We start from the raw sequence: 25,896 nt of genomic DNA on the forward strand, positions 1-25,896 counted from the left end.
TTAAATGGTCTCTGCCTGATGGTACAAACCCACCCCCTAACATTACCTGTGAGCTCTGGTAAAGATCTGGAAGACCTGGATGTGGTTTTTCTCTCAAATCTGGCTTCAAATTCCTGGTTTCACTGAAAATGAACTACATTGGAAAAATATAAAACTCTGCTTCTGTCTATAATCTGCTGCCATTTTTGCTTTTCTGATCTGTGAGCTGTGGAAAATATCAGGAAAATTCTAGATATAGATCTTCTTTGAAACTTGGCTTCAGGGGCGGCACAGTGGCGCAGTGGTTAGCACCGCAGCCTCACAGCTCCAGGGACCCGGGTTCAATTCCGGGTACTGCCTGTGTGGAGTTTGCAAGTTCTCCCTGTGTCTGCGTGGGTTTTCTCCGGGTGCTCCGGTTTCCTCCCACAAGCCAAAAGACTTGCAGGTTGATAGGTAAATTGGCCATTATAAATTGCCCCTAGTATAGGTAGGTGGTAGGGGAATAGAGGGACAGGTGGGGATGTGGTAGGAATATGGGATTAGTGTAGGATTAGTATAAATGGGTGGTTGATGTTCGGCACAGACTCAGTGGGCCGAAGGGCCTGTTTCAGTGCTGTATCTCTAAAAAAAAATTTCAGGACTTACATCAACATCAAGCTTTTGCTCTGGACTACATTGGTTATAACATAAGACCCAACTTTGTCTCTGAATTGCAGCTGTGTTGTGATATATAAAGTAACTTTGATCAGTTTACTACCTTTCCCCCACCACTGCTGTGATTGAGAGACTTTAATCTGCTGAACCTGTGACTGGCCACTGGTTTCCTGCTTTTTCTGCTTCAGCCTGTTCCTGACCAGAAAATCACTCGCTTGTGCTGAGTTCACTCCTAAGTGGCCTACAGTCATCTCAGACTGACCACCTGAGGGTGTAGTAGCTGGAGGGTTCAGGGGATGGAGGTGGCAATCTGGAGGTGGAAAGCAGCAACCTGTAGCTGCTCCCTTCGCACACCTGGAGGACAAGATCACACCTGCTTTTGTGCCGATCTGGGCTCTGCCGGTCGGTGCCTTCAACATTAACAACAATATCAAGAGCTAATGGCTAGGGAGTAAACACAGCAAAATCTGGAGTGGAGTCCCATTAGGTGGTTGGCATTTCCCTCTAGTTAGCACCATCCGGCACCTCCTGCAACTGAATAGGTCCCAGACGTATAGGCTTTCGTCTTTCCTCTGGACACCAGCCTACGAGGTCGAGGGTCGGGGTGGGAGGGGGGATTGCGGTTGCTGGTGGCTGATGCACCTCCTAAAACCATGCCTAGGCTACACAGCAAAAAAAGGAAGAAAACCTTTCGGTTTGGAAGCTGGAATGTTTGGACTATGTGTCCTGTAATGAACAACGACCCATGCTCCACAGCTAGTGTACACAAATCAGCCCTAATTGACCGTAAGCTACACAAGCTGGGTGTCGACATTGCCGCTGTTCAAGAAACTGTATTAGCTGACCCAGGCTCTATTCGAGAGGCTAATTACACCTTCTACTGGCATGGAAAGAGTGTTGAAGATCACTGTGATTATGGTGTAGGCTTCACAATGAGCAACCAGCTGACACAGTCAATTGAGCTGCCAGTAGCAACTTCAAGAGCCTCATCTCCCTATGGTTATCAGCTGATGGAGGCATCTATGCACCAACTCTGAAGGCCAGCAACTCAGATAAAGAGCATTTCTATGACTCCCAGGGTGACGTTCTGAGGAACATCCCAAATGGCGAGAAACTATTCATCCTGGGTGACTTCAATGCACATGTTGGGGCAGACAGTGATTCATGACCTATCTGCCTCTGTTGTCATGGGTGGGCAAGATCAGCGATAATGGACAATGCCTTCTTGAGCTTTGTGCCCTGAATGAACTCTGCATTACTAAAACCTTCTTCCACGGCAGACATCACCACAAGTTAGCATGGTGCCACCCAAGTTTTGGTCATTGGCACCAATTAGTTGTAGTCATCACGAAGAGGCGCGATCTGCCCAGTGTTCTTCACACGCGCACCTATCACAGCACACAGATTGCGACACCGACTGCTCTCTTATAAGCAGCAGAGTGAAGGTGGACCCCTGAAAGTTCCACAGCTCCAAACACGACGGCCTGCCAAGCTAAAGGCCTGCTACCCGACCTGACGACATGTGTCAGGTTTGGGTTGGGTCGGGTCGGGTTGCACTTCCGGGTCTGGCATTCGGGCTCGGGTCAGGCCAAGTTGGACACGCTATATCACGGGTAAGTGGCTCCACTGTTAATTTAATTTTTGGACTTGAAAGGAGGTTTTGCTACAGTTATTTTAAGCTTGTGCAGATCAGCAAGAAAGTGAAAAATGGAAGGTAAGTTAACTGATGATCGGGTCGGCTCAGGTCGGGTCAGGTCGGGTCAGGTCGGGCACGGGAAAAAATGGAAGGACTCGGGCCGGGTCAGGCTCGGGTTGGATGTGGCTCTGTTGGGCTCGGGTCGGGGTTTTTGTTTGCAGACCCGAGCAGGCCTTTAAGCCACGCATCAACATCTCTTGCATAAGCAATGATGCCAAATACCAGCACGTCAAACAGTCGCTAGAATGCTTGCTGCCCACTAAAGCCTTAACAGTAAGCACGATGCTGGTATCAATGAAGCTTGGAAGTCACTAAGCTCAACCATCTATGAAGCATCAGAAGCATCATGTGGTAAAGGCAGAACCCGCAACAAGGGCTGGTTTGAGACTTACTCTGCTGAAATGATATCTGTTATTGATGCAAAAAATAAAGCCTTGTTGTCACAGCCAGGTAAATAAGTCCTGAATACAGATGATACTTTATTTGATAGGTAAAATCATGAAATTGACTGTGCACCTATATACATTGGTCACAACAATGAAATTCTTACCGACTAATATATATCTACAATATATGCTTTGTTAAAACTTGGTAATGCATAGTTTTAGATAACAGAAGTGTAGGTAAAAGGTTGACATAGTAGATACAATTAACAAATGCCCTATTTGATCTTTCCCTCCTCCCCAAACTCAACTCACTTGAACAGTCCTTGTCAACACAGAAGTATGTGAAAATTTCAGCATGATAGAGAACAGAAACAGGAAAAGAGTGCACTCAGGCACAAGACACTGAAGTGCTTTTATAATCATGCCATTACTGCTAGATCATCAGATTCCTATATTTCTGACATTCAGATAAAATCTTATCTTGTCAGCAAATGACAAACTTCTAACTTCCTGCAGGCTTTAAAATCTCATTAGTCCATGAAATATAACTAGCCAGAATAAAGGTGATAGTTCTACTCAGTCTAAAAGCTCTCTAGGCAGAATTCTAGCATCACTATTTGAGTATGTGTTTGCACAGATGCAAATTACATATGTATCATGGCACAAAAACTATATTCAATTTAACAGTGCAATGTGGGTATTCCAGCATCGATTGCGTAGTCTTAATCCAAATAGACTTTTGCTGAACTTGCCTACTCCACTATATACCAGGGCAAAGGTCAGTTTGCAGCTCTTCCACTAAGCAGGATGCAGATTTCAATAAAGAACTGTTTACACACAATAATTGCACAATATGTTTAAGGATCCTTCTCACATAAAAATTGTAGGTCCTTTTCCAACTTCAACTTTTGCCTTGACAAAATGGGACAAAGCTCAGTTCCATGACAATGCCATCGAGATGTGGTCTGAACAACACCTTTAACAAATTAGCAATAGAATAATAATAGCGGTACTTGCTGCAACACTCTTACAATGGGTAGAAGAATGCTTTCATACCTCCCGCCTACCACCCAAGGTGTATTGGTAACCCAAAACACTGCATTGGAAAACCAAGGCATTATTTTTTAGCCTTGGCATAGAAACATTAATACTGTTTATCATGTTTTAATTTTTTATCAATTCAGATAGCATTCTGCTCAATATGTTGCCTCATTAGAGATTGAGGCCTGGATTTTTCAGTGTATAAGAGTATTGGGTAGTGCTGTCTTTTGATTTGTAACTGGGATGAAGGCGAGGCAGGCAAAGTTATATTTATTGCTCATCCCTATCTGCCCTGAGAATGTGGTGATGAACCTCTTCCTTGAACCACTGCAACCCTTTGGTGATGGTGCTCCTGCAATGGTATTATGGTTGAGTATTCCAAGGTATTGACATGGCCATGTTGAAGGCACAGTATTTTTTTCATTAATTCACGGTATGTGGATGCTTCTGGCAAGACCAGCATTTATTGCCAAATTTAATTGTCACTTAAAGAACAGGATGGCAGATGTCCTTCCCTAAATGACATTATTGAATCAGATGGATTTTTACATACTAGCTTTTTTAAAATTCAGATTATTTTCATTAACTGAATTCAAACTCCTAGCTGCTGTAAAGGGATTTTCACAAGTTTCTCCAGACCATTAGTCCAGGCCTCTGGATTACTAATCCAACAACATAATCACTATGCTACAATACCCTTGATATATGTCCAAGTCAATATAGGACTGGATTTTGTGGTCAGCACTGCTCGCGAACCTCAAAGAAAGCTAGCGATCTCGTGGCACGGACTTCCCCTTTCCTACCATAGTCTGAATCTGGCACTAAGTCAAGGGAATCTCCAGGTATCCAGCATAGTTACGTCATCAAGCAGGGAAAGCTGCCAATCATATTGAAGAATTCTCACGAACAGCAAAACAGGAAGTAAAACCACTGAATCCCTTCAGTTTTGCTTTATAAATTTTACAGATAGCGAAATAAATGATTGGGACATACACATGGAATTAAGATAGAAGCTAAAAAATCATAAAGAAACTTTAAAAATAATATTGTTTTAAATATATGTAGAATTTTTTATCATAATGGAGAAATTTGACATTCAACAAACATAAAATTACTCTTTCAGGATCAGCAAGGCTGTTTAACAATAATTATGAAGTTAAGAATTTTCAAACCTGAAAAATGCCCAATCTACCTCAAATTACCCTGGAAGGGTAATGTATCCCAAAAATTTGAGCAACAGTTGAAGCTAGCTGTTTCACACTGTAACAGGACGCTGCTGTTAAGTCAAAAAGATGTCCTGCCTATCACACAAATGAGTAACATGATATATGAATTTCAATGCCAGTGTGATGCTAGGTACATAGGTTGTATGTCCCAAAGACTGATGGATTGTATCAAACAACATGTCCCTTCCACTGTTCACAATGGGCAAGGTACAGGCCGTACCCAACCCACCCATGCTTGCAAAACTCAAAACACAGTGTCCGATATTACATGTGATTCCACGATTGGACAATGGGATTATCAACCTCTTTTCTACAAGCTAGATGGGTTCCAAAGTGAAAGATATTACTCAATTAGCTCAGTTATCTCCACAATAGAAACAACAAACTAAGAAGATGTACTATAGTTTCAGTCCTCACCTTTGCGGAAGCCAGGCTTTGTAACATTGTTCGTGCATGAGGTGTACACAGCATCTCAAATCCAATTTGTCAACATGCATACCACATGCCACACAAGGTAAAGAAACACTTAGCTGAAGAAGTGCAGGAAATTTTAGATCTGGAGGTAATATGGCCATTAGACAGCCCATGAGCATACAAGTGATGATAGTTGCGAAGAAAGACCACATGATTTTGTGTAGATCATTGGAAACTAAGTGACCTGCCAGCAGCTGACATCTACCCTATGCATCATTCAACTGTGATCTAATTGAACAGGCTGAATAGCCTACTCCTATTCTTCTACCTATGTTCCTATGTTCTACCAACACAGCGAATTAGTTTAGATTATAACTACTGTAAAATCAACAGTGCCATTGCTACTGTTCACTTACCAATGAACTGTTTAATATATCTGTTTTCCAGTTATTGCCTAAATCAAGTCTAGTGAAGTGTTTTTATTCTACCACTTACTAAATTCCAGGGAGAACATGTAAAGACATGTGACATAACCAGTGAGTTGAAATGCAGAAATTAGTGTTTGCTATTCAATCCCTAGCCATGCTATATTGGGCAGATAAAAGTATAGGAGTACGCAGGAGTAATCTGAGATGTTGAACCCAAGGAAATTACCTGAAGTAAAACCCCCAAAACATAACAGAAGCAATATAGGAAATGGGGGGAGAGGGAAGTGTGATATCTTTCCCGACTTCATGAGTAGTGTAATTCTTTGCTTTTTATTCCTTATCTCCACTGTGACTCACACACAGGCAGACATTGCAGCACGGCAGCCTCGCACACAGTAATGTCTTGCAACTTGAAGTTTCATTTATTACTGTTAGCATTGTGAAATGCATTCTGTTTGCTTAAGTACATAAGAGGAAACTGTGTCACGGGACATCCAACTGAGTACCCGGGAGTGTGTTGCATGCCAACTCCTACAGTTGCAAACACCAAAGCTATGTACATTCTGAGGGAATCAGTTCATAAATTTCAGGGGGGAGGACTTGGTGAAGCCAGAAAGTATGAGTGAGCAAGTGCAAGAGGAACTGACAAAAACACAACCCTTTGGCCAAAAGGACAGCTTAATGTTTTTTTTTCCGTCCTATTGAGCCCAGGGATTTGAAACTTAGAGAGCCTGCCTAGAAACATCATTTGGTAGCACAGCATTAACATTTTATACAGCCAAATGAGAGTGTGCCAAGAAGCCTATATGGTTTGTGGGTATCTATATTAGTGTTCCCAAGCAGCCTTTCTGCAATATCATATGATCACTTGGCCAAGTTGAAGACCACCATGGAAAGTATGACTTCAGGGCTATCTATAGAGAAAAACCATTTAGCTCAGGTCCTAAACTCAAGTTTAGCTTCTACCACAAATGCATCAGTGCTCTGGAGACCTGAAGCTTCAATCTACAGCAAGCTGTCTTCTCTGGATTCACCAGCTGATGTTTGTTGTCTAGCTGTCTGTTTTCGCACAAATCTCTGGCCATGTTGGGGGAGTTCTCAGCACATGGGGAATAACAGGAGGTGGTATAACAACAACTTGCCTTTGTATAGCACCTTTAATGTAAATATCCCAAAGTGTTTCAAGGAGCATTGTGAAACAAAATTTGACACTAACCACATAAGTGAAATTAGGACCGGTGATCAAAGCTTGCTCAGAGGTGGGTTTTAAGGAGCAACTTAAACAAGGAGAGGGAGGTAGAGTGACACAGTGGTTTATGGTTGGAATTCCAGAGCTTAGAGCTCAAGCAGCTGAAGGCATGGCCACCAATGATGGAGTGATTAAAATAGGGCATGTGCAAGAGGCCAGAATTGGAGGAGCGCTGAGATTTCAAGGGTTTAGATTATGAAGATGTCCATCCATAATATCCCGCTGAACTGAAAAACTGACAACAGATGAGTTGGGGAAAGGTACAATCTCTGATAGCCACCTCATCAATATTACTGGTGTCTGTAGTTGATGGGCTATCTACGCACCCAGCACAATGAGATATGAGACTATCTCTATCAAAAGACACATGCACTGACAAGTAGCATAATTTCCCTCTCTCTCTCTGAGGATACACATTGAAAGAGCACACAGATAAGAAAAGACACACACTAGACATTCACATACAAGTAAAACATTGAAGTAAAATACACTGAAAAGACCTGAAACTTATACTGTTAAGGTAAATAATTGGAACTATAATCTATCCTCATCGGAGATGTGGCAGAATAAGATTATTAGTATAAAATTCATGGGTCCCAATGTGGACAGTAAACTTTAATGGTTTCTTTGGGCACAGTGTGGAACATGTGTGGAAATGACACTCACGAGATGTTTCTGGCACTTAAGTGAATGTGTTGTCTATTATGGCCTGTTTCACAGTGATTAGTTGATTGTGCATATATGTCTTCTGCTCTCAGTCAAGATCATATTCTGCCACATGTTACTGGTGCCTTGTCTGCTTCTGCCTGCCCTATGGCAAATCCCTTCACCAGGCAAAATTACATTGTGTTGTGTTTTTCGCATGTTTCCACCAGGAAAGATGTGAATTGAATAACTCATGCAAAAAATAACATCTCGGACTTGCATGATGCTACTGTGCACAACAGGTTGAGGGATTTGGCATATTTCTTTTGCTGTTGCTTGGAAAGATTCCAAGGAGTCAATGTTTAAGACAACAGTTACCTGACGGCCTCCAACTAATTCCCGATTCACAATAAAACTTCTTACCATTTGGCACTGACACGACATACATAGCATAAGTGTAGCTGTTACAAACAGGTGAGGAAGGGGTCTCAAGTTCCCCATTCACCCCTTTCCTGGTTTGGCCGTAACAGGGTTTAACTTTGAAAACACAGTGTTTTAGCTTCACCTTAGTGAGTCCTTGCTCACTGCTCTCTAATTGTATTTGTAAATGAACCAATCAGACAGGCTTCCTTAGATTTAAAAAAAGAAAGGTGTAAGTTTATTAGCTGTAACACTCTAACTCAGTTAAAGTTACTAAAAATACACGACGCAACCACACTAGCATGTATACGTGATAAACACACATACACAAATAGATACAGAGGGGGAGAAAGAACAAAGGGGGGGGGGGTTTGGAGTAGTAAATGGAATTCAGTTACTGTCTTTGGTTTGGATGTAAAGACCTTGATTGGAGTTAAGTCTTGCAGTTCTCGTTGGGACCCAGTGCACACTTTCAAACTTGCTTCACTGGTACCAGAAGGCTGAAGAAGTCTTCTTAAGCTGCTTCCGTGGGTCCCTGGAACTTTGCTGGAGAGAGAGTCAGAGAGAGAGGGGTGCTTTCTTCTTGAAGTTCAATTGCAGTCTGCCCCAAATCTTTCTGAGAGGCACAATTCCATCAATTCCCAGGTTGGCCAGCAGGTTAGTCATGTGCGTAGCTCTTTGATTGAAATAACCGCCTGGCAGGGTTGTTGATTCTTCAAAGCTTACAAGATACACTCCATGGTGGGGGGGGGGGGGGGGGGGGGGGCAGCGGGGGAGTGCTGTCCCTTACACAGACAAGATGTGGATCATGACTGTTGCCCAGCCCAATCTTGTTAATTGAATCAGGGAGCATTTCCATTGTCTCTCTATTCAACTGTCTCTCAGAATGCAAATGTGCAGCCATGTTTTCAGCCATTCAGCTCTGTGGTCTTTTTAAACAATTATGTTCAATGTCCAGTAAAAGTTCAAATAGTGTTCCATATGATGAAATTGATATGTTTCCATTTGGCAGGTGTGGTTGTCACATCAGGGGCGGCACAGTGGCGCAGTGGTTAGCACCGCAACCTCACAGCTCCTGGGACCTGGGTTCGATTCCGGGTACTGCCTGTGTGGAGTTTGCAAGTTCTCCCTGTGTCTGCGTGGGTTTTCTCCGGGTGCTCCGGTTTCCTCCCACAAGCCAAAAGACTTGCAGGTTGATAGGTAAATTGGCCATTATAAATTGTCACTAGTATAGGTAGGTGGTAGGGAAATATAGGGACAGGTGGGGATGTTTGGTAGGAATATGGGATTAGTGTAGGATTAGTATAAATGGGTGGTTGATGGTCGGCACAGACTCGGTGGGCCGAAGGGCCTGTTTCAGTGCTGTATCTCTAATCTAATCTAATCTAATCAGCCTTCTCCATTGTTCGACCTCCCAAGACGCCGAGATAACTGTGGAAGATTAATAGAATGCTTTTTCTCACTAGTTTTCCTCTGTATTTAATGACTGGGTAAAGGACTGGTCGCGACAGTAAAAACTTGAGAATAATGCACTTGATAGAAAGTTTAAAAATGAAAGTTAAATACCGTACGTACAAAGTTAAATGTCAATGAACCATAGAAAACTACAATCACTGCACCTTTCTTGTGGCGTTTACTCGAGCACCATAAAAGACGTCCTTCTGATGTTTTACAATGAAATGTTTAGATAATAAATTCATTCACCTGTGAAACGCACACACAGATAAGGCAACTTTACAGAATGTCACCTTAATTGCCCGTTTCAATGCCTCTGGTGCTCTTTGGTGATTGACGTATACGATTGTTTTTATTTGTTTTGTAAGGCATATTATCGCAATTAAATGACATAAACGGGGATAACCCGGCTTAGTTTAGAACTATCTGTATTTGATTTGTTGAACTACAATACGAAATTTATAATCTTACTCCGTTTTTTCTCAATCATTTTGTTAACAAAATACATTTCACTTTGCTTTCCTATTTAGTGCACAGTATAAAGTACAGGTCTGCACTAAGCAAATCCAGTGTGAATCATCGCTGAATCTCAGCACGGAAGAAACTGTTTTGTTATCTACAGTACAATCCAGGAATAACCCAGAAAGAACCCTAAGCCTGGCATAAATCATCTTCCATTTCTTATGGTATTATATGCAAGAATTGAAAATGTCTATACTTTAACTTTGTAACTTGGGTATATTGGGATTATAATTTGTAAAAAGTGACCATATATTGTACTAAGCAGGTCATAAGCAGCTGAATAGATCAGACTACAAATCTTGCTTGGAAAGTAACATTTATTTAGGATACCTTCACTTGTTCTCAAACAATGCACTGCTGCGACACCCTCATTTACAGGTGCAGAGTTCTCTGTCGTGGGTGCAGTTTGACTGCGGGTTGTATGGAGTTTTCTAAAGGGAAGTGAGACACTCAAGTCCATTTGCCAGAGCTCCTTGCGCTCTCAGTTAGTGTCACTCCTCTCAGTTACTGCTTTTGCCTCCACGTGGATCTCGACAAAGGGTGCACAGACAGTAATTGGTCTATTTATTCGTAGTTGACACGTCACATATGACGCTACACACAAATAAACAGAGCCTGAGGGAAAATAATAATTTGGAGACATGTACAATTTGGGTTCCTAAATTGCACGATCACTTTTGCTCATTACTTAGAGATGGCTTGAATTCGAAATAAAGATAAGACACGATCCTTATGTCTAGCACACTGTAAGCTTTAAACAGTACGCATATTATATATATATATATATATGTATAGGTCAATAGTAACACATTCAGGTAAATGAACGTGATTACACCGAGACACTGAACAAGTGTATTAATGTGGTATTTCTGCTTCTGTAATATCAGTATAAATTTATGGAAGCTTACTCTGCTTCCAGAAGGAATAATGTACTTCAAAGTTGTTCTTTTTTAAATACAAGTGCTAATCTTAATCCTAAATGATAATTCTCTCATAGTCAGTTTTCATCCTGTGCGATTTCCGGCCAGTTTCCCGAGTTCTGTTTATTTAATGTTCTAATTCACATTTATATTTTAGGGACGTTACACACACGATATTATGTGACAGGTGAACAATTACAAACATGCCCTAAAGTACACTCTGCTGATCTGGTAGCGTTCTGGTACCGCATCAATAAAATAAATTCCCAATGCTGGAAATCCGAACTAAAACAGAAAACAGTGGAGATGCGGCGTTTTCACATTTGGATGAGGGAGCGCCACTCAAGCGTTAACATGTCTTTACCCTTCTCTGGCGGACCTGCTATATATTTCCATTATTTTCTGCTTTCTTTTTGTTACAGCTCTATAAAATCTCGCATGTATGTTATTCTCTGCAGGAAAATGTGTGGTGTACCGAGGCAGCATACACATCGACCTAAATAGACAATCCTATCCAAAACTCTGCGCCTCATCTTTGGTGCTCATGTCTTGAATGGAACTTCACAATTTCCTATTAAATGCACAAGTTGACTCATTTCTTCATTCTCACAGTGACTTGCTTACTAATTGTATTATTTAAATATAACTTTCTGAGTGTTGCGTAGAAGAGTCAACGTATTAAAGGGATAATAACAAGGAATCCAAATCTTGTTTACCTACTTGAAATTCTAAGTTAGAATTCCTAAATGTAACAATGATTGAAATCGCGTAAACTTGATTTTGGACGTTCTTGCTTTTTTCCTGTTACCACTATGTGTGACTCCAGGTGCTCACTGCGTTGTGACTTCCCTTGGTTTGTCTCACAGAAACGAGCATTGAGCAAGATTACACTTCACAGGTATGGGTGGGCACCTCTGTTATATAGACTTCTTGTACAGGTAAAAGGAAAGATAATTTATGAAGCCGGTTGACGCAATCGGTCAGCAGATCACAGAGTGACGAAAATTCAAAGAGGGGTTTAGAGCCTGTTATAAAAGCTAGCATTCATCTCCCTTTTAAAATATTTTGTTCATTGCTATCTACTGTACGGCGACTGGGCAACATAAATTATTTATGCCCTGTCCAGCTGCACTTGTGCATTCAAGCGCTATCCCCAAGACGTGCTGCAGCATCATGGACTGACATTAGCACGGACAACACCTTCAGGTAATGTACGCAGCATGCCAATTATTTACTATCCAATAAAGCACCAGCGCTGCTCGTGTCGTTGTATCCTCACCCCCATTGTGCCTCTGGCCAGAAGTGTTTAAATATTGTCACAAAATGGTGGGGTTCATTCAATTTAGTAACGATTTGTTTTCCTGAATTTATCAATGCAATCTGTAAACAGTCTTTTGAAGTAATTTCATTGATATTTGTCATAAAGCAAATACTAAGAGAAAAAAACGTTTATCATTCTGACAGTAGTAGTTGTCAGGAAGTGGAGTTTGAAGAGGATGGTCATGGAACAAACCCTTTAACAACTACATTTGCAGGCTCGATTTTTGCTAACCTGTTTTGCTCATCCTACTTTTGTTCTAAGGACAATTTAAAACAAACCACCATAGTCTTAACGTGTGTCCATATTGAATATCATGTCCAGATTTTGTCAGGACAACACGAAAGGATTCTTTTTACCTTCCTTAGGACTTTTCTTAGGGTAGGTCTTTTTTCACGAATATTAGAATCCTCTATGGCTATTAAGTAATAATGTGTGGACGAATGTAAAACCAGAACAAAACACTCTTTATATATATTTCCATATATTTACAATGTTTATCATCACCGATGCCAGGAAACTGTGCTAAACAAAGCTCGTCGTTTTAGTTCCGCCTCCACACCTCTTTCTCATCCTTAAAGACTCTGCTTGAAACCTACCTCTTTAACCTCTTTGGTTACCTATCCTAATGTCTCCTTCTTTTGCTTGGTGTCAAATGTTATCTAATTACACTCTTAGTGAAGCACTTGAGACGTTTTACTACATTAAAGGCGCCAGATAAATGCAAGTTGTTGTTGACTGAGTGCATTGATACATTTGGGGAACACCGAACAAATAGCTTTAAACAGGTAATTTATTTTAAAGTGCAGAAACGACAAATATTCCTTTCGCAGAGGTATTAACATTCCTAGTTGAGTTTTTTTTTTAAAGATTTGGACCATAGCTTTCTTTGCTAAATTTGCAGAGGTCCACTGGTGAAACTGATTTATTGTAATGTATCTGAGACACAATAAAAAACTGAAACTGTTGCCATGAGATTTCTAGAACAATTCATTGGAGGTTGATCTACTTTTAAACCCTATGGAAGAGCGCTGCTATAGTTACCACCTCCTGCTCTTTGATCTGATCATACATTTGGACACTTTATTGTTGTGCAGCAGCAGCTCTCTTGCGCCACTGTTAGAGGAAGCTGGTAATTACCACGAGTTGAGCGAGACAACGACTTTTAACAAAAAGGAGACACGAAAGGGGTGGGGGCACTCCATTCAAGCTCTTCGCTGGCCTGGCCCAGCGAGTAATAAGCTGCTTTGAACAGATCTAACCGCGCTCAGAAGAGTGCAAAAGAACTATACATGACCTATTACCGCCCAAGTGCCCCTTTGCTTATAAATAAATGGCTGAGATGTGTATGCTATATATTTACTGCAGAACGTGTCCCATTTAGCCGGTGAAGTTTCATAACAAGTTTAATAATCAATGACGAGCACAACATGTTAATTATATGTGGATTAAATTAGAGAGATGGGCAGGATTAAGAGAGGTATAAAACGGTAGAGGCAGCAATTTGATATTTGTTAAAGAACGAAAAAGTAAGTGGAAAGATTAACCCATTGATTGCCGACAGCTTTTACGCAATGATCCCCCAAAATTGCTTATGAGTCCGTGGATTCCGAAAATAATATTCTGCCGATAAACAGTTGAAAGTGCAAAGAAACTGCAAGGACGGGAGAAGAGGAAACAATGACTGGTCCGGGAATGCCAGTCTTTAATGTGGATTGGAGCCTTTTGTTCATTGTAAAATAAATTGTCCCCGAAATATACGTGTTTTAAGGATTTCAAGTCTGTGTAAAAGTTTGAAGATGATGGATATCCAAGCGACCTTACACCTCACGTAAAAGCCTACAGCACTTTCATTAATTGAAACATATTCCAAATCGTTACTGTCGCCGGCCATAATTAGACCAGAGCAGATAGCTCCGAGTGACGAGAGAAAACTTTGTCTCGTGGATCGGAGCTGAAAGGCTGATTTTTTTTCCCGGTGTATGTCGTTGGTTAAACAAGTCCCCAATTTCCATTTGTTAATTGATGCAATTACGCACTGTTCGTAATGGGCACGTCGGTCTCAAGGCAGCCATCAATCACCCACCATTGACCTGTCAAAGCCATATATTCATTTCTTTGGGGACCATTTCTGGCTCTAATAGAGAAAAATGGATACATCATCATCATTAATTAGTGACTGGCCCTTTGGCCATGGATCGGACGGTTTGAGAGAGAAGGAGCCTGCTCTAGGACACCCAAAAGCTTCTCCCTTTTTTTGATTATTAACTGTCGTCTGTTGGATGAGGTTAAACAATTGTCTCTCCTGGGTACAGCACACCTCTCTCGCCTGCTCTGTGTCAACTTGCACTTTAATTTATTGCATCTACGCTCTAATTTTCATTTTGCTCGACGTCTTTAGAACTTTGTCTCAGTTCGCCGGGAAAAGAACTGAAAGATGTGCCGTGATCTGTCACGAAATAAATCAATTATGGCGAAAATTGCCAAAATTCTCACGAGAAACAGTGTGTGACCCACATTCTACAACTCTTTGTGACCTGAGCACAGGTACGAGTCGGACTGTGTATATTCATCCCGATTCAAAGTAATACTAAGATCAACTCGATGTGTTAGGGGAGTAATATTGCTTTATAAAGCTAGTAACCCCATTACGAATTTGATTACATTAAAAATAAAAGATTTGGAATGATTAAAAACTTAGAGATGCAACGGCATTGAAAATATTAAATCCGAGCACGTGTCAATCAATACGATTTTTGTACAGAAATGTTTTAAGTACTCCACTGTATTTAAATGAAATTAAAGTGAATGGTGTTCAGATTTACTCCTTTATGTTCAGTTAGGCAATGAGGACCTTTCCAATACGTGCACCGGTACAAAATGCAGCCTTTGAAGAATGTTTCAACCTTTCAATTCAGGGAAGTTCCCTCAACATTGTGGTTACTGTGACCTTTAGATTTCTGTATATTTTGTAATATTGTGAAGTGGCAATAAGGCTTCCAAGTACTTCAGCAGGCGTCGGTGTAGATCAGAAAGCAACCTGAAAACATTGGGAACAAGTGTTGAATGCATCTAAGAATACTAGATGTTAAATATGATTGGCAAAGACACGATTATATCTTTTCTGTCATGTCGATTCGGGATTAATGTGACGTCACTTTGATACTCTTCCATGGATGAACGCTAAAGAACTATAGAGCAACAAAAAAATACAACCAGTAGACTCTATATCTGGCAGCACTTCCGTTATGTCTTTTAACCCTCTTCAGCTAAATAAAATCGATAATTATGCCTTAAGATGAACACCGATAAGCTTTGAACTGCCATCTTACAGCGCCTTCCGATTTCTAAGTGGAATCATTTATTATTAAACTAAAGGCCATGCATGTACATTTCTCTGGAAGAAGGTACATTTTGAACTAGGTTTGGTCACAATCAATCAGAAAGAAATATTGCCTATGGTAACAAAAGGAGCAGCGATGTCGTTCTCTCAATTCGGATACCCCTACAACACATCTTCACAGGTAAGAATGGACAGCGATTACCATTCGTTGAACTTAGACTCTGCGTTGCGCGGTATTCTTTTGCGCGTTAGTATTTTTGAGAACTGTTTCACTTTCAGTTTACAAGGCGTTATACCACTCCCCTTTATACAGTCGCAATTTTCACACTGCATTATTTATTTCGTGCTTGTATTAATGAATGTGCCAATTTTCTCGATACCCGCAAAATATTCTGCAAAATACAGTTACTCTTATTCACTTTTTGACTTTTATGCTCCACCTACAATAAGTTCCACTATTTCTGTATAAGGTTACTTATATATGTTACTATTCGCTGATCATGTTGACACCTTATTCATTTGGCTCGCATGGTATTGATGACATAGTTTCCTCTGGGTAGTTATCTCTGTGCTCAATATTTCTTGTTAGTTTGATTGCGTTTTGCATCTGCAGCTTATTGTACACTATCCGTTCCCAATAACCAATCCCGTTCACCAAATTGCATTGTTTCATTATTATTTGCCTAGTCGCACAATAATTATTTCGCACTTCTTTTTGCTTTTCCTGTATTTTCCTAAATGTGCATGTTCCTTTAAGTATGAATCGCAAGGCATTCTGCATTTATGCCATACTGTCCTGTTTTCTTAATAATTTATACTTTTTTAATTTTCACAATTCCACATTATAAACTCTTTCCTTCTGCTATACCTTTGCTCTGTTGGATTCCCACTTTATGTTGCGTTTGTCATCTATTTTGAATACAGCTGGCTTCAAGGCATATCGACTGCTGCATCCATCTCTGCATTTTCCTACTCTTTCTAATGTTTGTGCTGCTGATCCATGTTCCGGTGAAATGACGCCTCCTCCCTTCATTCTTTTCTCCATCCAGTTTTTCGTGTCAGCGAGTCCCAGCACGACGTGTTGTGAACCCGGCTCCAGATCTGTGTCTGAGGGCTCCGCTGGGCCGGCCCAGTCTGCTCTTTGCTGCCCTTCCTATGATAACAGACTGCTGGCCAACGGCAGGACCGAGATTAACGCAGCCGCCGCGGCGCTGGGCATGTACAGCAGCTCTCCCTATGCAACTGCAGCCAGCCAGGGCTATGGGAACTACCTTACATATAGCACAGATCCTTCTGCTCTCTATTCCTCACTGGTGAGTAGCGGCCATGGGGAACATTAGAACACTTCCCACCACCATTCCTTTATAGCGTTTGATGTGCTGAAGCCGCCCACGTTTGAACTATGGTTAAAAAAAACTTCTGACTATTTTGTGTTCTTCTCCCTCCATCCCTCCCGCTGCAGAATTCGCAGTACGAAATTAAAGATGGCACAGGGAGTTTGCACTCGGGAATTGCTCCAACAGCTGCCTACTACCCGTACGATCACTCCTTGGGGCAGTACCAGTTTGACAGGTAAGTTCTTTGATCAGAACGAATAATATCAACTATACCCAGATCAAAAAGGTGACTGAGGAGATGTGTTTTTTTATGATGATGATCTGGAGTTAAATGTATTTATTGATCATTGGGTTTGCCATCAACTGCCTGTCAAATGTCTTTGCACATTTGTTTTCCAATGAAAGGATTTGATCTCCTTATTTTTAGGTGCGGTACCATGGACTTCAACGGCAGTACCCGACGCAAAAACGCGACCCGAGAAACCACAAGCACCCTGAAGTCTTGGCTGTACGAGCACAGAAAGAACCCTTATCCCACCAAAGGCGAGAAGATCATGCTGGCTATCATCACCAAAATGACGCTGACTCAAGTCTCCACCTGGTTTGCGAACGCCAGGAGGAGGCTGAAGAAAGAGAATAAGATGACCTGGTCACCCAGAAATAAAGGAGGGGACGACAAGAAAGAGGACAGTGGGAAAAAGGACGGAGTTGAATATGGTGCAGATAGCATGGATAAAGGTGCGACTTCTCACCTATTTGCAAATACACTGTAATGTACTATTTGGGCATAACTGAAACTACTTAGACGCACAGACCTTGATTCAGTTGATTGTCTTTAGTAAATGTAATTATATTCTTAAATAACTGAAAAAAGTAACTGAGAGTCGAAGATGGAAAGTTCAGAAGAATTTCAGAAATCTGACAGAAAATACGAACATCTTATCATATGAACACAATTGATATCCTTTAGATACCAGAACCTTGATAACCTCACATAGATCAAGTAAGGATTACTCAGATTTGTTCTTCCAATCGTATTTGAAAGGGCTACTTCAAAAGTTTGTTAGTTGATGAAGTAAAAATAAATATTACAGAAAGAAATGCTAATATGTTTGAATGTGCACACAGATGAAACAGAACACAGAGATGAGAAAGAGTTGAGATTGAGTGATCTGGACGACTTGGAAGACGAGGAATCAGAAAAGCTTGAAAGTGATCAAGAAAAGGCGCCAAGTGAGATCGGTCCAAAGCGAGGTTTGGTGGAGTCTGAGGAAAGTGACTGCAATGTCTCGCCTCAAAGCAATCAGCACACCTTCTCCTGCTCAAAAAACAATACCACCCTTGAGTCCGACTTTCTAGAAATTATAACAAACAAGCCATCTGTTTCCATAGCAAGCATCAGTCTCCCGCAGCGCTTTGGGACAGCAGAGAAACCGAGGATTTGGTCTCTGGCGCACACGGCAGCATCCAATACTCTGTTGGGTTGCCAGAGTGGCCAGGTCCGGACAGTGAGGTACTGCGCGGAGGTGAGGCCGTCCCAGGGCACGGTGAACCAAGTAGATGATATCATTTCTCTCGGAGACTCTTCACACGCAGCCCGCATTCTGAGAACTTCTGCATTCAATTTGCAAACGCTTGTAGCCACTGGTCAGCTACACTGTGCTTCCTACCCTGCACTAGACAACTGCCAGTACACATCAGGGACTGAAGGTACCTGAACATTGACTGTATCTCCAGTCGCACCAGCTATGCCTTAGAATGTTCAAAATGGCAGGAAATGCAGCTGAAAGGCTGACAACAATCTGACGCCCCCTTTTCCCCTCAACGTGCTCTGTGCTATTTTCAAGATGTAAATGAAGGCATCCCTTAATTATACCGAACATTTAGCTTCCAGTCTACCTGGTGACGTAGCTATAGCATGGAATGTTATTCGAAATCGCACATCAATAAGAGATAAACATCAATTTCAATCTACACATTGTGGCACAATTTTACAAACTGTGCTTTATTACCTAATATTTATCATATTATCGTAGTATAATCAACCACACTTTTCCAGAATTAACTAGTTACACTCACAAAATATGCATCTATCTATTTTGCTGTGTGTGTGTAAAATTTTAGATATGGAAGAAGGTTTGGTCACTTAAGTTATTTCTTCTTCCTGAATAATTTAACAATTGGACGTAAATGTGTTGTAAAACGGATTGTGTTTTTCAGGATTTTTGAGAAATGTGAAATCTGATCTTGGATCAGCAGATATCACCGAATCGTGTCTACTGCACCAAGAAGGGAAAGTGAGAACAGCCTTCAGACCTGTGCTGAAGAGGTGAGGTAAGTGGAAGTTAATACCCACCCTCAACGCTGCAAATTCATTGGTTTTGCGACAGTAACATTGTTTGGAGCTTTACGTTTATATAAAGTCCTCTGGTGAAATGTACAATAAGATGCTGTAAAATAGAGTGCTCACAGAAGTAAGCCCAATGCTGATGCTGATCTTTAATTACCGAGTTGGAAAGCTGCTTCAAAGTCATTGGCTATAGTTCTTTGAAAAATAGTTGTTCGTAATTGGATGTTTACAGTGCTGTTAAAACAGAATCTGGCGTTTTTTCTGAACTATATTTCTCATTTAGAATTCAGTATATACTCTAATATAAGTATAGTCTACCGATATATTTGTTTACCATTACTAGGATAAATTCAAGCTTACTTTCCACAAGTAGTTCGGGCCATTGACGATTTATTGTACCTTTAATTGTGTTGTATTCTTTATTTTAAAAATCAGATTTGTACGACGTAAGCCAAGGGGATGCCGCACAACTCCTTTATTTTATGCACTAGTGATCTGACAATACACTGGCGATGAAACAGGAGACGTTTCTTCCGAGCACTGACATTGACTCTAAAACGGATGCGCTTCGACTTAACCAGCGGTCAATGATCCTGCTCCCAAATCACAAACGTCGCTCCAACCGTTTTTCCTTGCTCGAACTTATTTGTTCTAACTCGAGAGAAATGAAATGCACACGAATCAGGGGAAGATGTTATTCGAAATATACCTTAATAATTGTTAAAGCACCCGACATCTTGCTGCACATTGTTTTTGATCTATTTTATGAAGTTTTAAGTGGAGCACGCTCTCAACACGATGACTGGTTGTAGTTTATTCTTTGGTTCAAATCATTTTGCATTTTACACAGATTTTTATACTTGTTTACTTTGAAGTTCTACCCCTTACACCCCCAAATCCATCCACTTTATTTTGTCCGTGCTGTGAAATGTGAATAAATTACACTTGTCAACCCCATGTAACGTGATGATTGTGAAAACTGCAGACTCACGGTGACCTATTTAAAACGAAGGTATGTTTTATGCAATTAAATTAATCATATAAATTACTGAAGGATTATATAGATATTTTGTTCTTGTGAGAAATGTTTTCAAAGTTCAAAATTAAGAAGTTCCATTTGAAAAAAAACTAACAACTTAGAAATGTCTGACGTTTTTGGTGGTCCCCTGAATTCTCGGGCAAGGAGTAAATTTAATAAAACCAGTTTTGGAATTTGCACTCAACACGTCAACAATCATAAAACTGCCCAGCGCCAATTGAAAGACATGGGAAAATATTTTGCAAATATGATTTCATTGAACATTTACTAATATGCACTTTATCCAAACTTGGAGTCACCATTTCCAGAAGTTTTTAAATACATTTTGCGATGTTGTAGAATGTTCCTAATTGGCGAAATGCAAAGGCAGGATAAAGCTCAGCCAATGAACCGTCATTGTGCACTTTACATATAAGAGAAACAAAGCGACAACTTTCCCTGTTGTTTGCTACTAATTAGGACTGACAGCACTGCTTGTATACTGTTCATTAGAATAAAGGAGGCAGGACAGAATTAGGAGAAGAATTCTCCTTTGTTCCCGTATGTAAAGAAATTTGCAATGTTGTAGGGCTAACACCTGCATTTATTATAAGATGTTGCAAAGTCGAGATTTTGTACTAGTCACTTAAAGAACTCACACAGGTTTACTTTCGAGATTTAACTTCAAAGCGTAACACACACACGCACACATATAAAATCTTTAAAAAAAATCATGATAACCTAAAACTGGAGTGGCGATGCACCCTTTGTACTACGTTCTATTTTGGAATCAAAAGCTACAAGAAAATCACAACTTCCAAATCTAACCACATTACTGTCACTTATCGTAAAGAAGACATGGATTGCATTGAATGGCGGAGCAGGCTCGAGGGGCCGTATGTTCTACACTTTCTCCTATTTCTTATGTTCTTATGAAGTTTCAAGAATTCATAGTACAAAATCTTCGCTAGTTTCAAACGTGCCTCTTTTGAAACATTCTTTTAATAAAAGATGAGTTTGAAGCTATATTAACTGTGGGATATAATGAAATTACATCGACTGTTACCTTTTGTCGGAAAAAACCCTTATCTACTTCACAATTAAAAAGGGCGTCTAAATCACCAGAGAAAATTCAAAATAAAGATGTTGCAGCGCCCTATATTACTGTGGTGCAATCCCTCGGTGCAGCCTTGCCAGTGTTCTATCTTTCCTAGTTTACACAATAAACTAAATGTAGCGATCCGTGGGCCAAGGTGAGAATTGTGTATCGATACATCACATAATAAAAACATATCAGAACAAAAACTTGTATCTTTTGCTATGATCATTTTCCAATTTGTAATCATACCAATCTCTTAACAATATGCGCCTGAGGTGAATGGCACAGGAGCTAAAGGATCGGTTTAATGAGACACCAAAGCAAACCATACAAAGCGTAGTGCGACAGAGTCCGAATTCTAGTGCAGAGTGTTAGCAATAAAGACCAGTGTATGGCAGTGAGAATTTAATTACACAAAATTATCCTCATTCCGACATCTTAATAGATGCAGTGATGAAAACAGTGTTCGGGTTTCCCACATTATATAAGCAATCCCAAATAGACAATACTCTACTTCCAAGACTCTAGATTCTATTGCAGTGGCACTTAGAGTCGAGGTGTTTTTTTAACGCATAGTCTAAATTACAAAAGTACAGGCTTCAATCTTTCGCTAAAGTACAGGTATTTGTTGCATGTGAACTACGGTTATTGTTAATTTACTCTGAAATATTCGACATTATAATTTTAGAACTTTCTTATTTAAAAACACAAAAAAATCCAGAAGCCAGCATTCCTTTAAGTTAACGTTAAATTTTGTGTTACAGTAAAACAAATCATTATAAACAATTATCACCTTTACTTTTCTACGACTCTCTACTGACTCTATGACTTTAAAATGTAAATAAAATTGTAATTGAGCAAAAAACTAAGGGATGCGGATTTGATCAAGATTTGAAAGATTGAGCAAAACTCTAGTCTTATTGCGCCTTACTTTGTTCCCAGTAATAAAGCCCCCCAACGTGTTTTCATTAACCTTGGTGACTGACTATATGTTCAGTAATATACAGCCTAGAGGTGTGATTTTAAATCATATTTTCCCAACTTTAGATCCACACAGAATCAGAAATTCGCACTTTTTCTGTAGTGTAAGAGTCAAGCTTTCTTTATGTCGCTTACACATACCCATATAAGTTTCGGGTTTGCTGTAATTTGGGTAAACTTAGCAGCATTTTTATAGTGTTTTTTCCCCCCAAAAAGCAGCTATCTTTAAAAGAGGATGTCGAAATGGCACAATATCTGATGCTAGGACTGACCCAGGGATTTCAGGCTGGGAAATTAAGCTGGCAAAAGATAAACATTATTTCAAGTCGGATTTGGAGGGGATTAGTTCATGTAATAAAGAGTATTAGTCTGATTCTGAGGCTTCTTGCAAGTTCTTGCGTGGATTTGACACAGTGGGACGTGTACGGAATAAATAAAACAAAGAACTTGCCCCCCCTTCCCCTCCCCCCGTGTTTGCAGTAGGGTTTAGTTGTGTAAAACTATTCCCAAGAAACTCCCAACAATGTGAAATTTTACACATGATATTGGCATGGAAGCAGAAAGATTCAAGTTACAGGAATGCTTAATCTTGTTTGAAGGTTCCAGCGCCATCGAAACATCTTTGCTCCTGGCACATGGACAACTCCCTGGAGTTCGGCAGAAGCAATTGTGCACCACGTGGGTAAATTGCAAGATTCGGATTTTCCCTCTTCATGAGCGCTACTTTCGTTCACCCTGTACTTGCTTGTTGTTCACTCAGTCTTTGAAGCTATGCTATTTGTGCATGGTTTTAATTAACAGTTGCACTATATTAATCGTGGCCTTGTATACTCAAGGAACTTGTCTGCAGCAATTTCACTCAGGATCAAAATCTCCCATCTCCAGAGTACAGATTTAATTTTAGCTAATGCTCCATTTATACTGCCAGGTTCATGTTAATGTGAATCAGCACAGACCTTATTCCACCATGTAAACTCCAGTTTTAGAGGGTTATGATTACAATGCAGGCCACATATTTGTTTTAGGATCCCTGTAAAGATCTACAACATCAGTTAAAAATGAAAGTTATTTCAACATACTACAGCATTCAAAAAGATGTTCTCAGGATTGTCAGGCTATTGACTCCTTTGAGTGCACTAAGATTTCTACTGAACAATAAATAGTAAATGTACACCAATAGAAACCATTGCAAGTAGGCCCCACATATGTTTCCTTGAAAACAGTCCCAATAACCCTGGAACCAGCCTTCACTGCATCTCCCAATCTTGCAAAAACTCACCCTTCTGGCTGTTGGGGTTTCATATTGCAACATTAAACAATGTTTGGTCTCACTTTAGAGGGAGCCTTTGACCTCCTATCTTGTTTCCTGATAAAAAAGGACACCAGTGTTGTCAGTTCTCACCACATGCATAATTAAGTTTAAAAACTCAGAGGTCTGTAGCAGTGTAAATGCCAGTGACCCTGGACTGATGCCCAATGATTTCCTACTGAGGTAACTGTGCATTCCAACATAAATACCAAAGTTTATATTACAACGGTAGTCTGATTCACTCAAACCATATCTCACTTGCTTGAACTGAGTTGTAATCTCGCACTGTTTAAACTTACCTGTAGCTTGGTGTCTTCAGAATTAGTTTATATACCAAAGGGAAAATAGATCATCATTTGAAACTGGGTCTTTGTTCAGGCCAGACAAATTGGAAGGAGGTTTCGATAAAGCATTTTAAACTGTATAACTGTTGCAGGAATAAAGCAGTAACAAATATATAGAATAGAATAACAGAATCATAAAATGGTTACAGCACAAAAGGAGGCCATTCAGCCCATCATGTCTGTGCCAGCTCTCTGTAAAAAAAAACATTTTTCCTCATGTCGCATCTAGTTCCTTTGCCAATCACCTGAAATCAGTGCCCTCTGGTTCTTGACCCTTCCACAAAGGGGAATAGTTTATTCCTACCTACTCTATCCAGACCCACATGATTTTGAATACCTCTATCAAATATCTTCTCAACATTCTCTTTAAGTAGAACAGCCCCAGCTTCTCCAATCTATCCATGTAACTGAAGTCTCTCATCCCTGGAACCATTCTAATAAATCTTTTCTGCACACGCTCCAATATCTTCACATCCTTCCTATAGTGTGTTGCCCATATTTGAACACAACATTCCAGCTGAGGCCGAAATCGTGTTTAATAAAGGTTCACCATAACCTCCTTGCTTTTGTACTCTATGCCTCAATTTCTAAAGCCCAGGATCCCATATGCCTTACTAACCACTTTCTCAACCTGTCCTGCCACTTTAAAGACTTGTGCACATATACCCCCAGGTCTCTCTGCCCTGCACTGTCTTTAGAATTGTACCCTTTACAACCAAAGAAAAGTTACGGAACAGAAAGAGGCCATTCAGCCCATCGTGTCTGCACTGCCTGAAAAAACTAGCCGCCCAATCTAATCCCACCTTCCAGCACCAGGTCCGTAGCCTTGCAGGTTACAGCACTTCAGGTGCAGGTCCGGTACCTTTTAAATGACTTGAGGGTTTCTGCCTCCAGCATTGATCCAGACAGTGAATTCCAGACACCCACCACCCTCTGGGTGAAAAAGCTTTTCTTCATGCCCTCTCTAATCCTTCTACCAATCACCTTAAATCTGTGCTCCCTGGTAATCGACCTCCCTGCTAGGGGAAACTGGTCCTTCCTGTCTACTCTATCTAGGCCCCTCATAATTTTGTACACCTTAATTAAGTCACCCTTCAGCTACCTCTTCTAAGGCAAACAACCCTAGCCTATTCATTCTTTCTCACAGCTGCAATTTTCAACCCCTGGCAACATTCTTGTATTGCCTTTTCTTGGTCTTCTGACTAAAAATGTATTGCTTCACACCACTCTGCATTAAATTTTACCTGCCACATGTCTGCCCATTCCAGCAGCCTATCTATGTTGTTATGACCAGGTGCAAAAGGTGCCTAGGAGTCTGTTGCTGTCTTCACCTGGTCTTATTCTAACAAGGTTTTATTTTTAAACACACTGTGTTTTGAGCTCCCCCTTTGTGAATCCTTGTTCACAGCTTTCCAATTATAAGACAAAGAAACCCATTCACACAGGTTTTCTGAGGTTTAAAGAAGAAAGATGAAATTTTATTAAAATTTTATTGAAACTTAAACTCTAATATGGTTCACGCCTATGGATATACAACATGCCCATGCTGGCGTACACACGTGATACACACATTCAAATAGGGACAGAAAAGAGGAGAGGAAACTATAGTAGAGAGAAGTTTGAGGCAATATCAGAAGAGTTTCTTGTTTACTGTGCTTCGAGTTCACTTGATTGTAGGTAGTCTTGCTGTTCGTTGGGGCCCAATGTTCTTCTTAAACCTTGTTCATGTAGGAGACCTTTCTCTCTTTGAGGTTTACGTGTT

General features: G+C 40.5%; 1 protein-coding gene across 1 annotated transcript; it reads left to right on the top strand.

Moving 5' to 3' along the window:
- The first annotated feature begins 15,811 nt into the window (after positions 1-15,811).
- Positions 15,812-20,431, top strand: irx6a (iroquois homeobox 6a). Its single transcript, XM_068049916.1, has 7 exons — positions 15,812-15,877; positions 16,746-17,009; positions 17,159-17,268; positions 17,461-17,771; positions 18,162-18,743; positions 19,254-19,362; positions 19,819-20,431. The coding sequence occupies exons 1-7, from the start codon at positions 15,812-15,814 to the stop codon at positions 19,880-19,882; spliced, it is 1,506 nt and encodes a 501-aa protein (XP_067906017.1). The 3' UTR covers positions 19,883-20,431.
- The last annotated feature ends 5,465 nt before the right edge of the window (positions 20,432-25,896 follow it).

The sequence above is a fragment of the Heterodontus francisci genome, chromosome 17 (genome assembly GCF_036365525.1).
Source record: "Heterodontus francisci isolate sHetFra1 chromosome 17, sHetFra1.hap1, whole genome shotgun sequence".
NCBI classification, from domain to species: Eukaryota; Metazoa; Chordata; class Chondrichthyes; order Heterodontiformes; family Heterodontidae; genus Heterodontus; species Heterodontus francisci.

What these genes read in the sequence shown, in the direction of transcription:
- irx6a (XM_068049916.1), top strand. Translation starts at nt 15,812, where the DNA reads ATGGTAACAAAAGGAGCAGCGATGTCGTTCTCTCAATTCGGATACCCC. An exon ending in CTGCTCTCTATTCCTCACTG is followed by an intron (nt 17,010 to 17,158) that starts GTGAGTAGCGGC and finishes CTCCCGCTGCAG; the next exon opens with AATTCGCAGTACGAAATTAA. An exon ending in GTACACATCAGGGACTGAAG is followed by an intron (nt 18,744 to 19,253) that starts GTACCTGAACAT and finishes TGTGTTTTTCAG; the next exon opens with GATTTTTGAGAAATGTGAAA.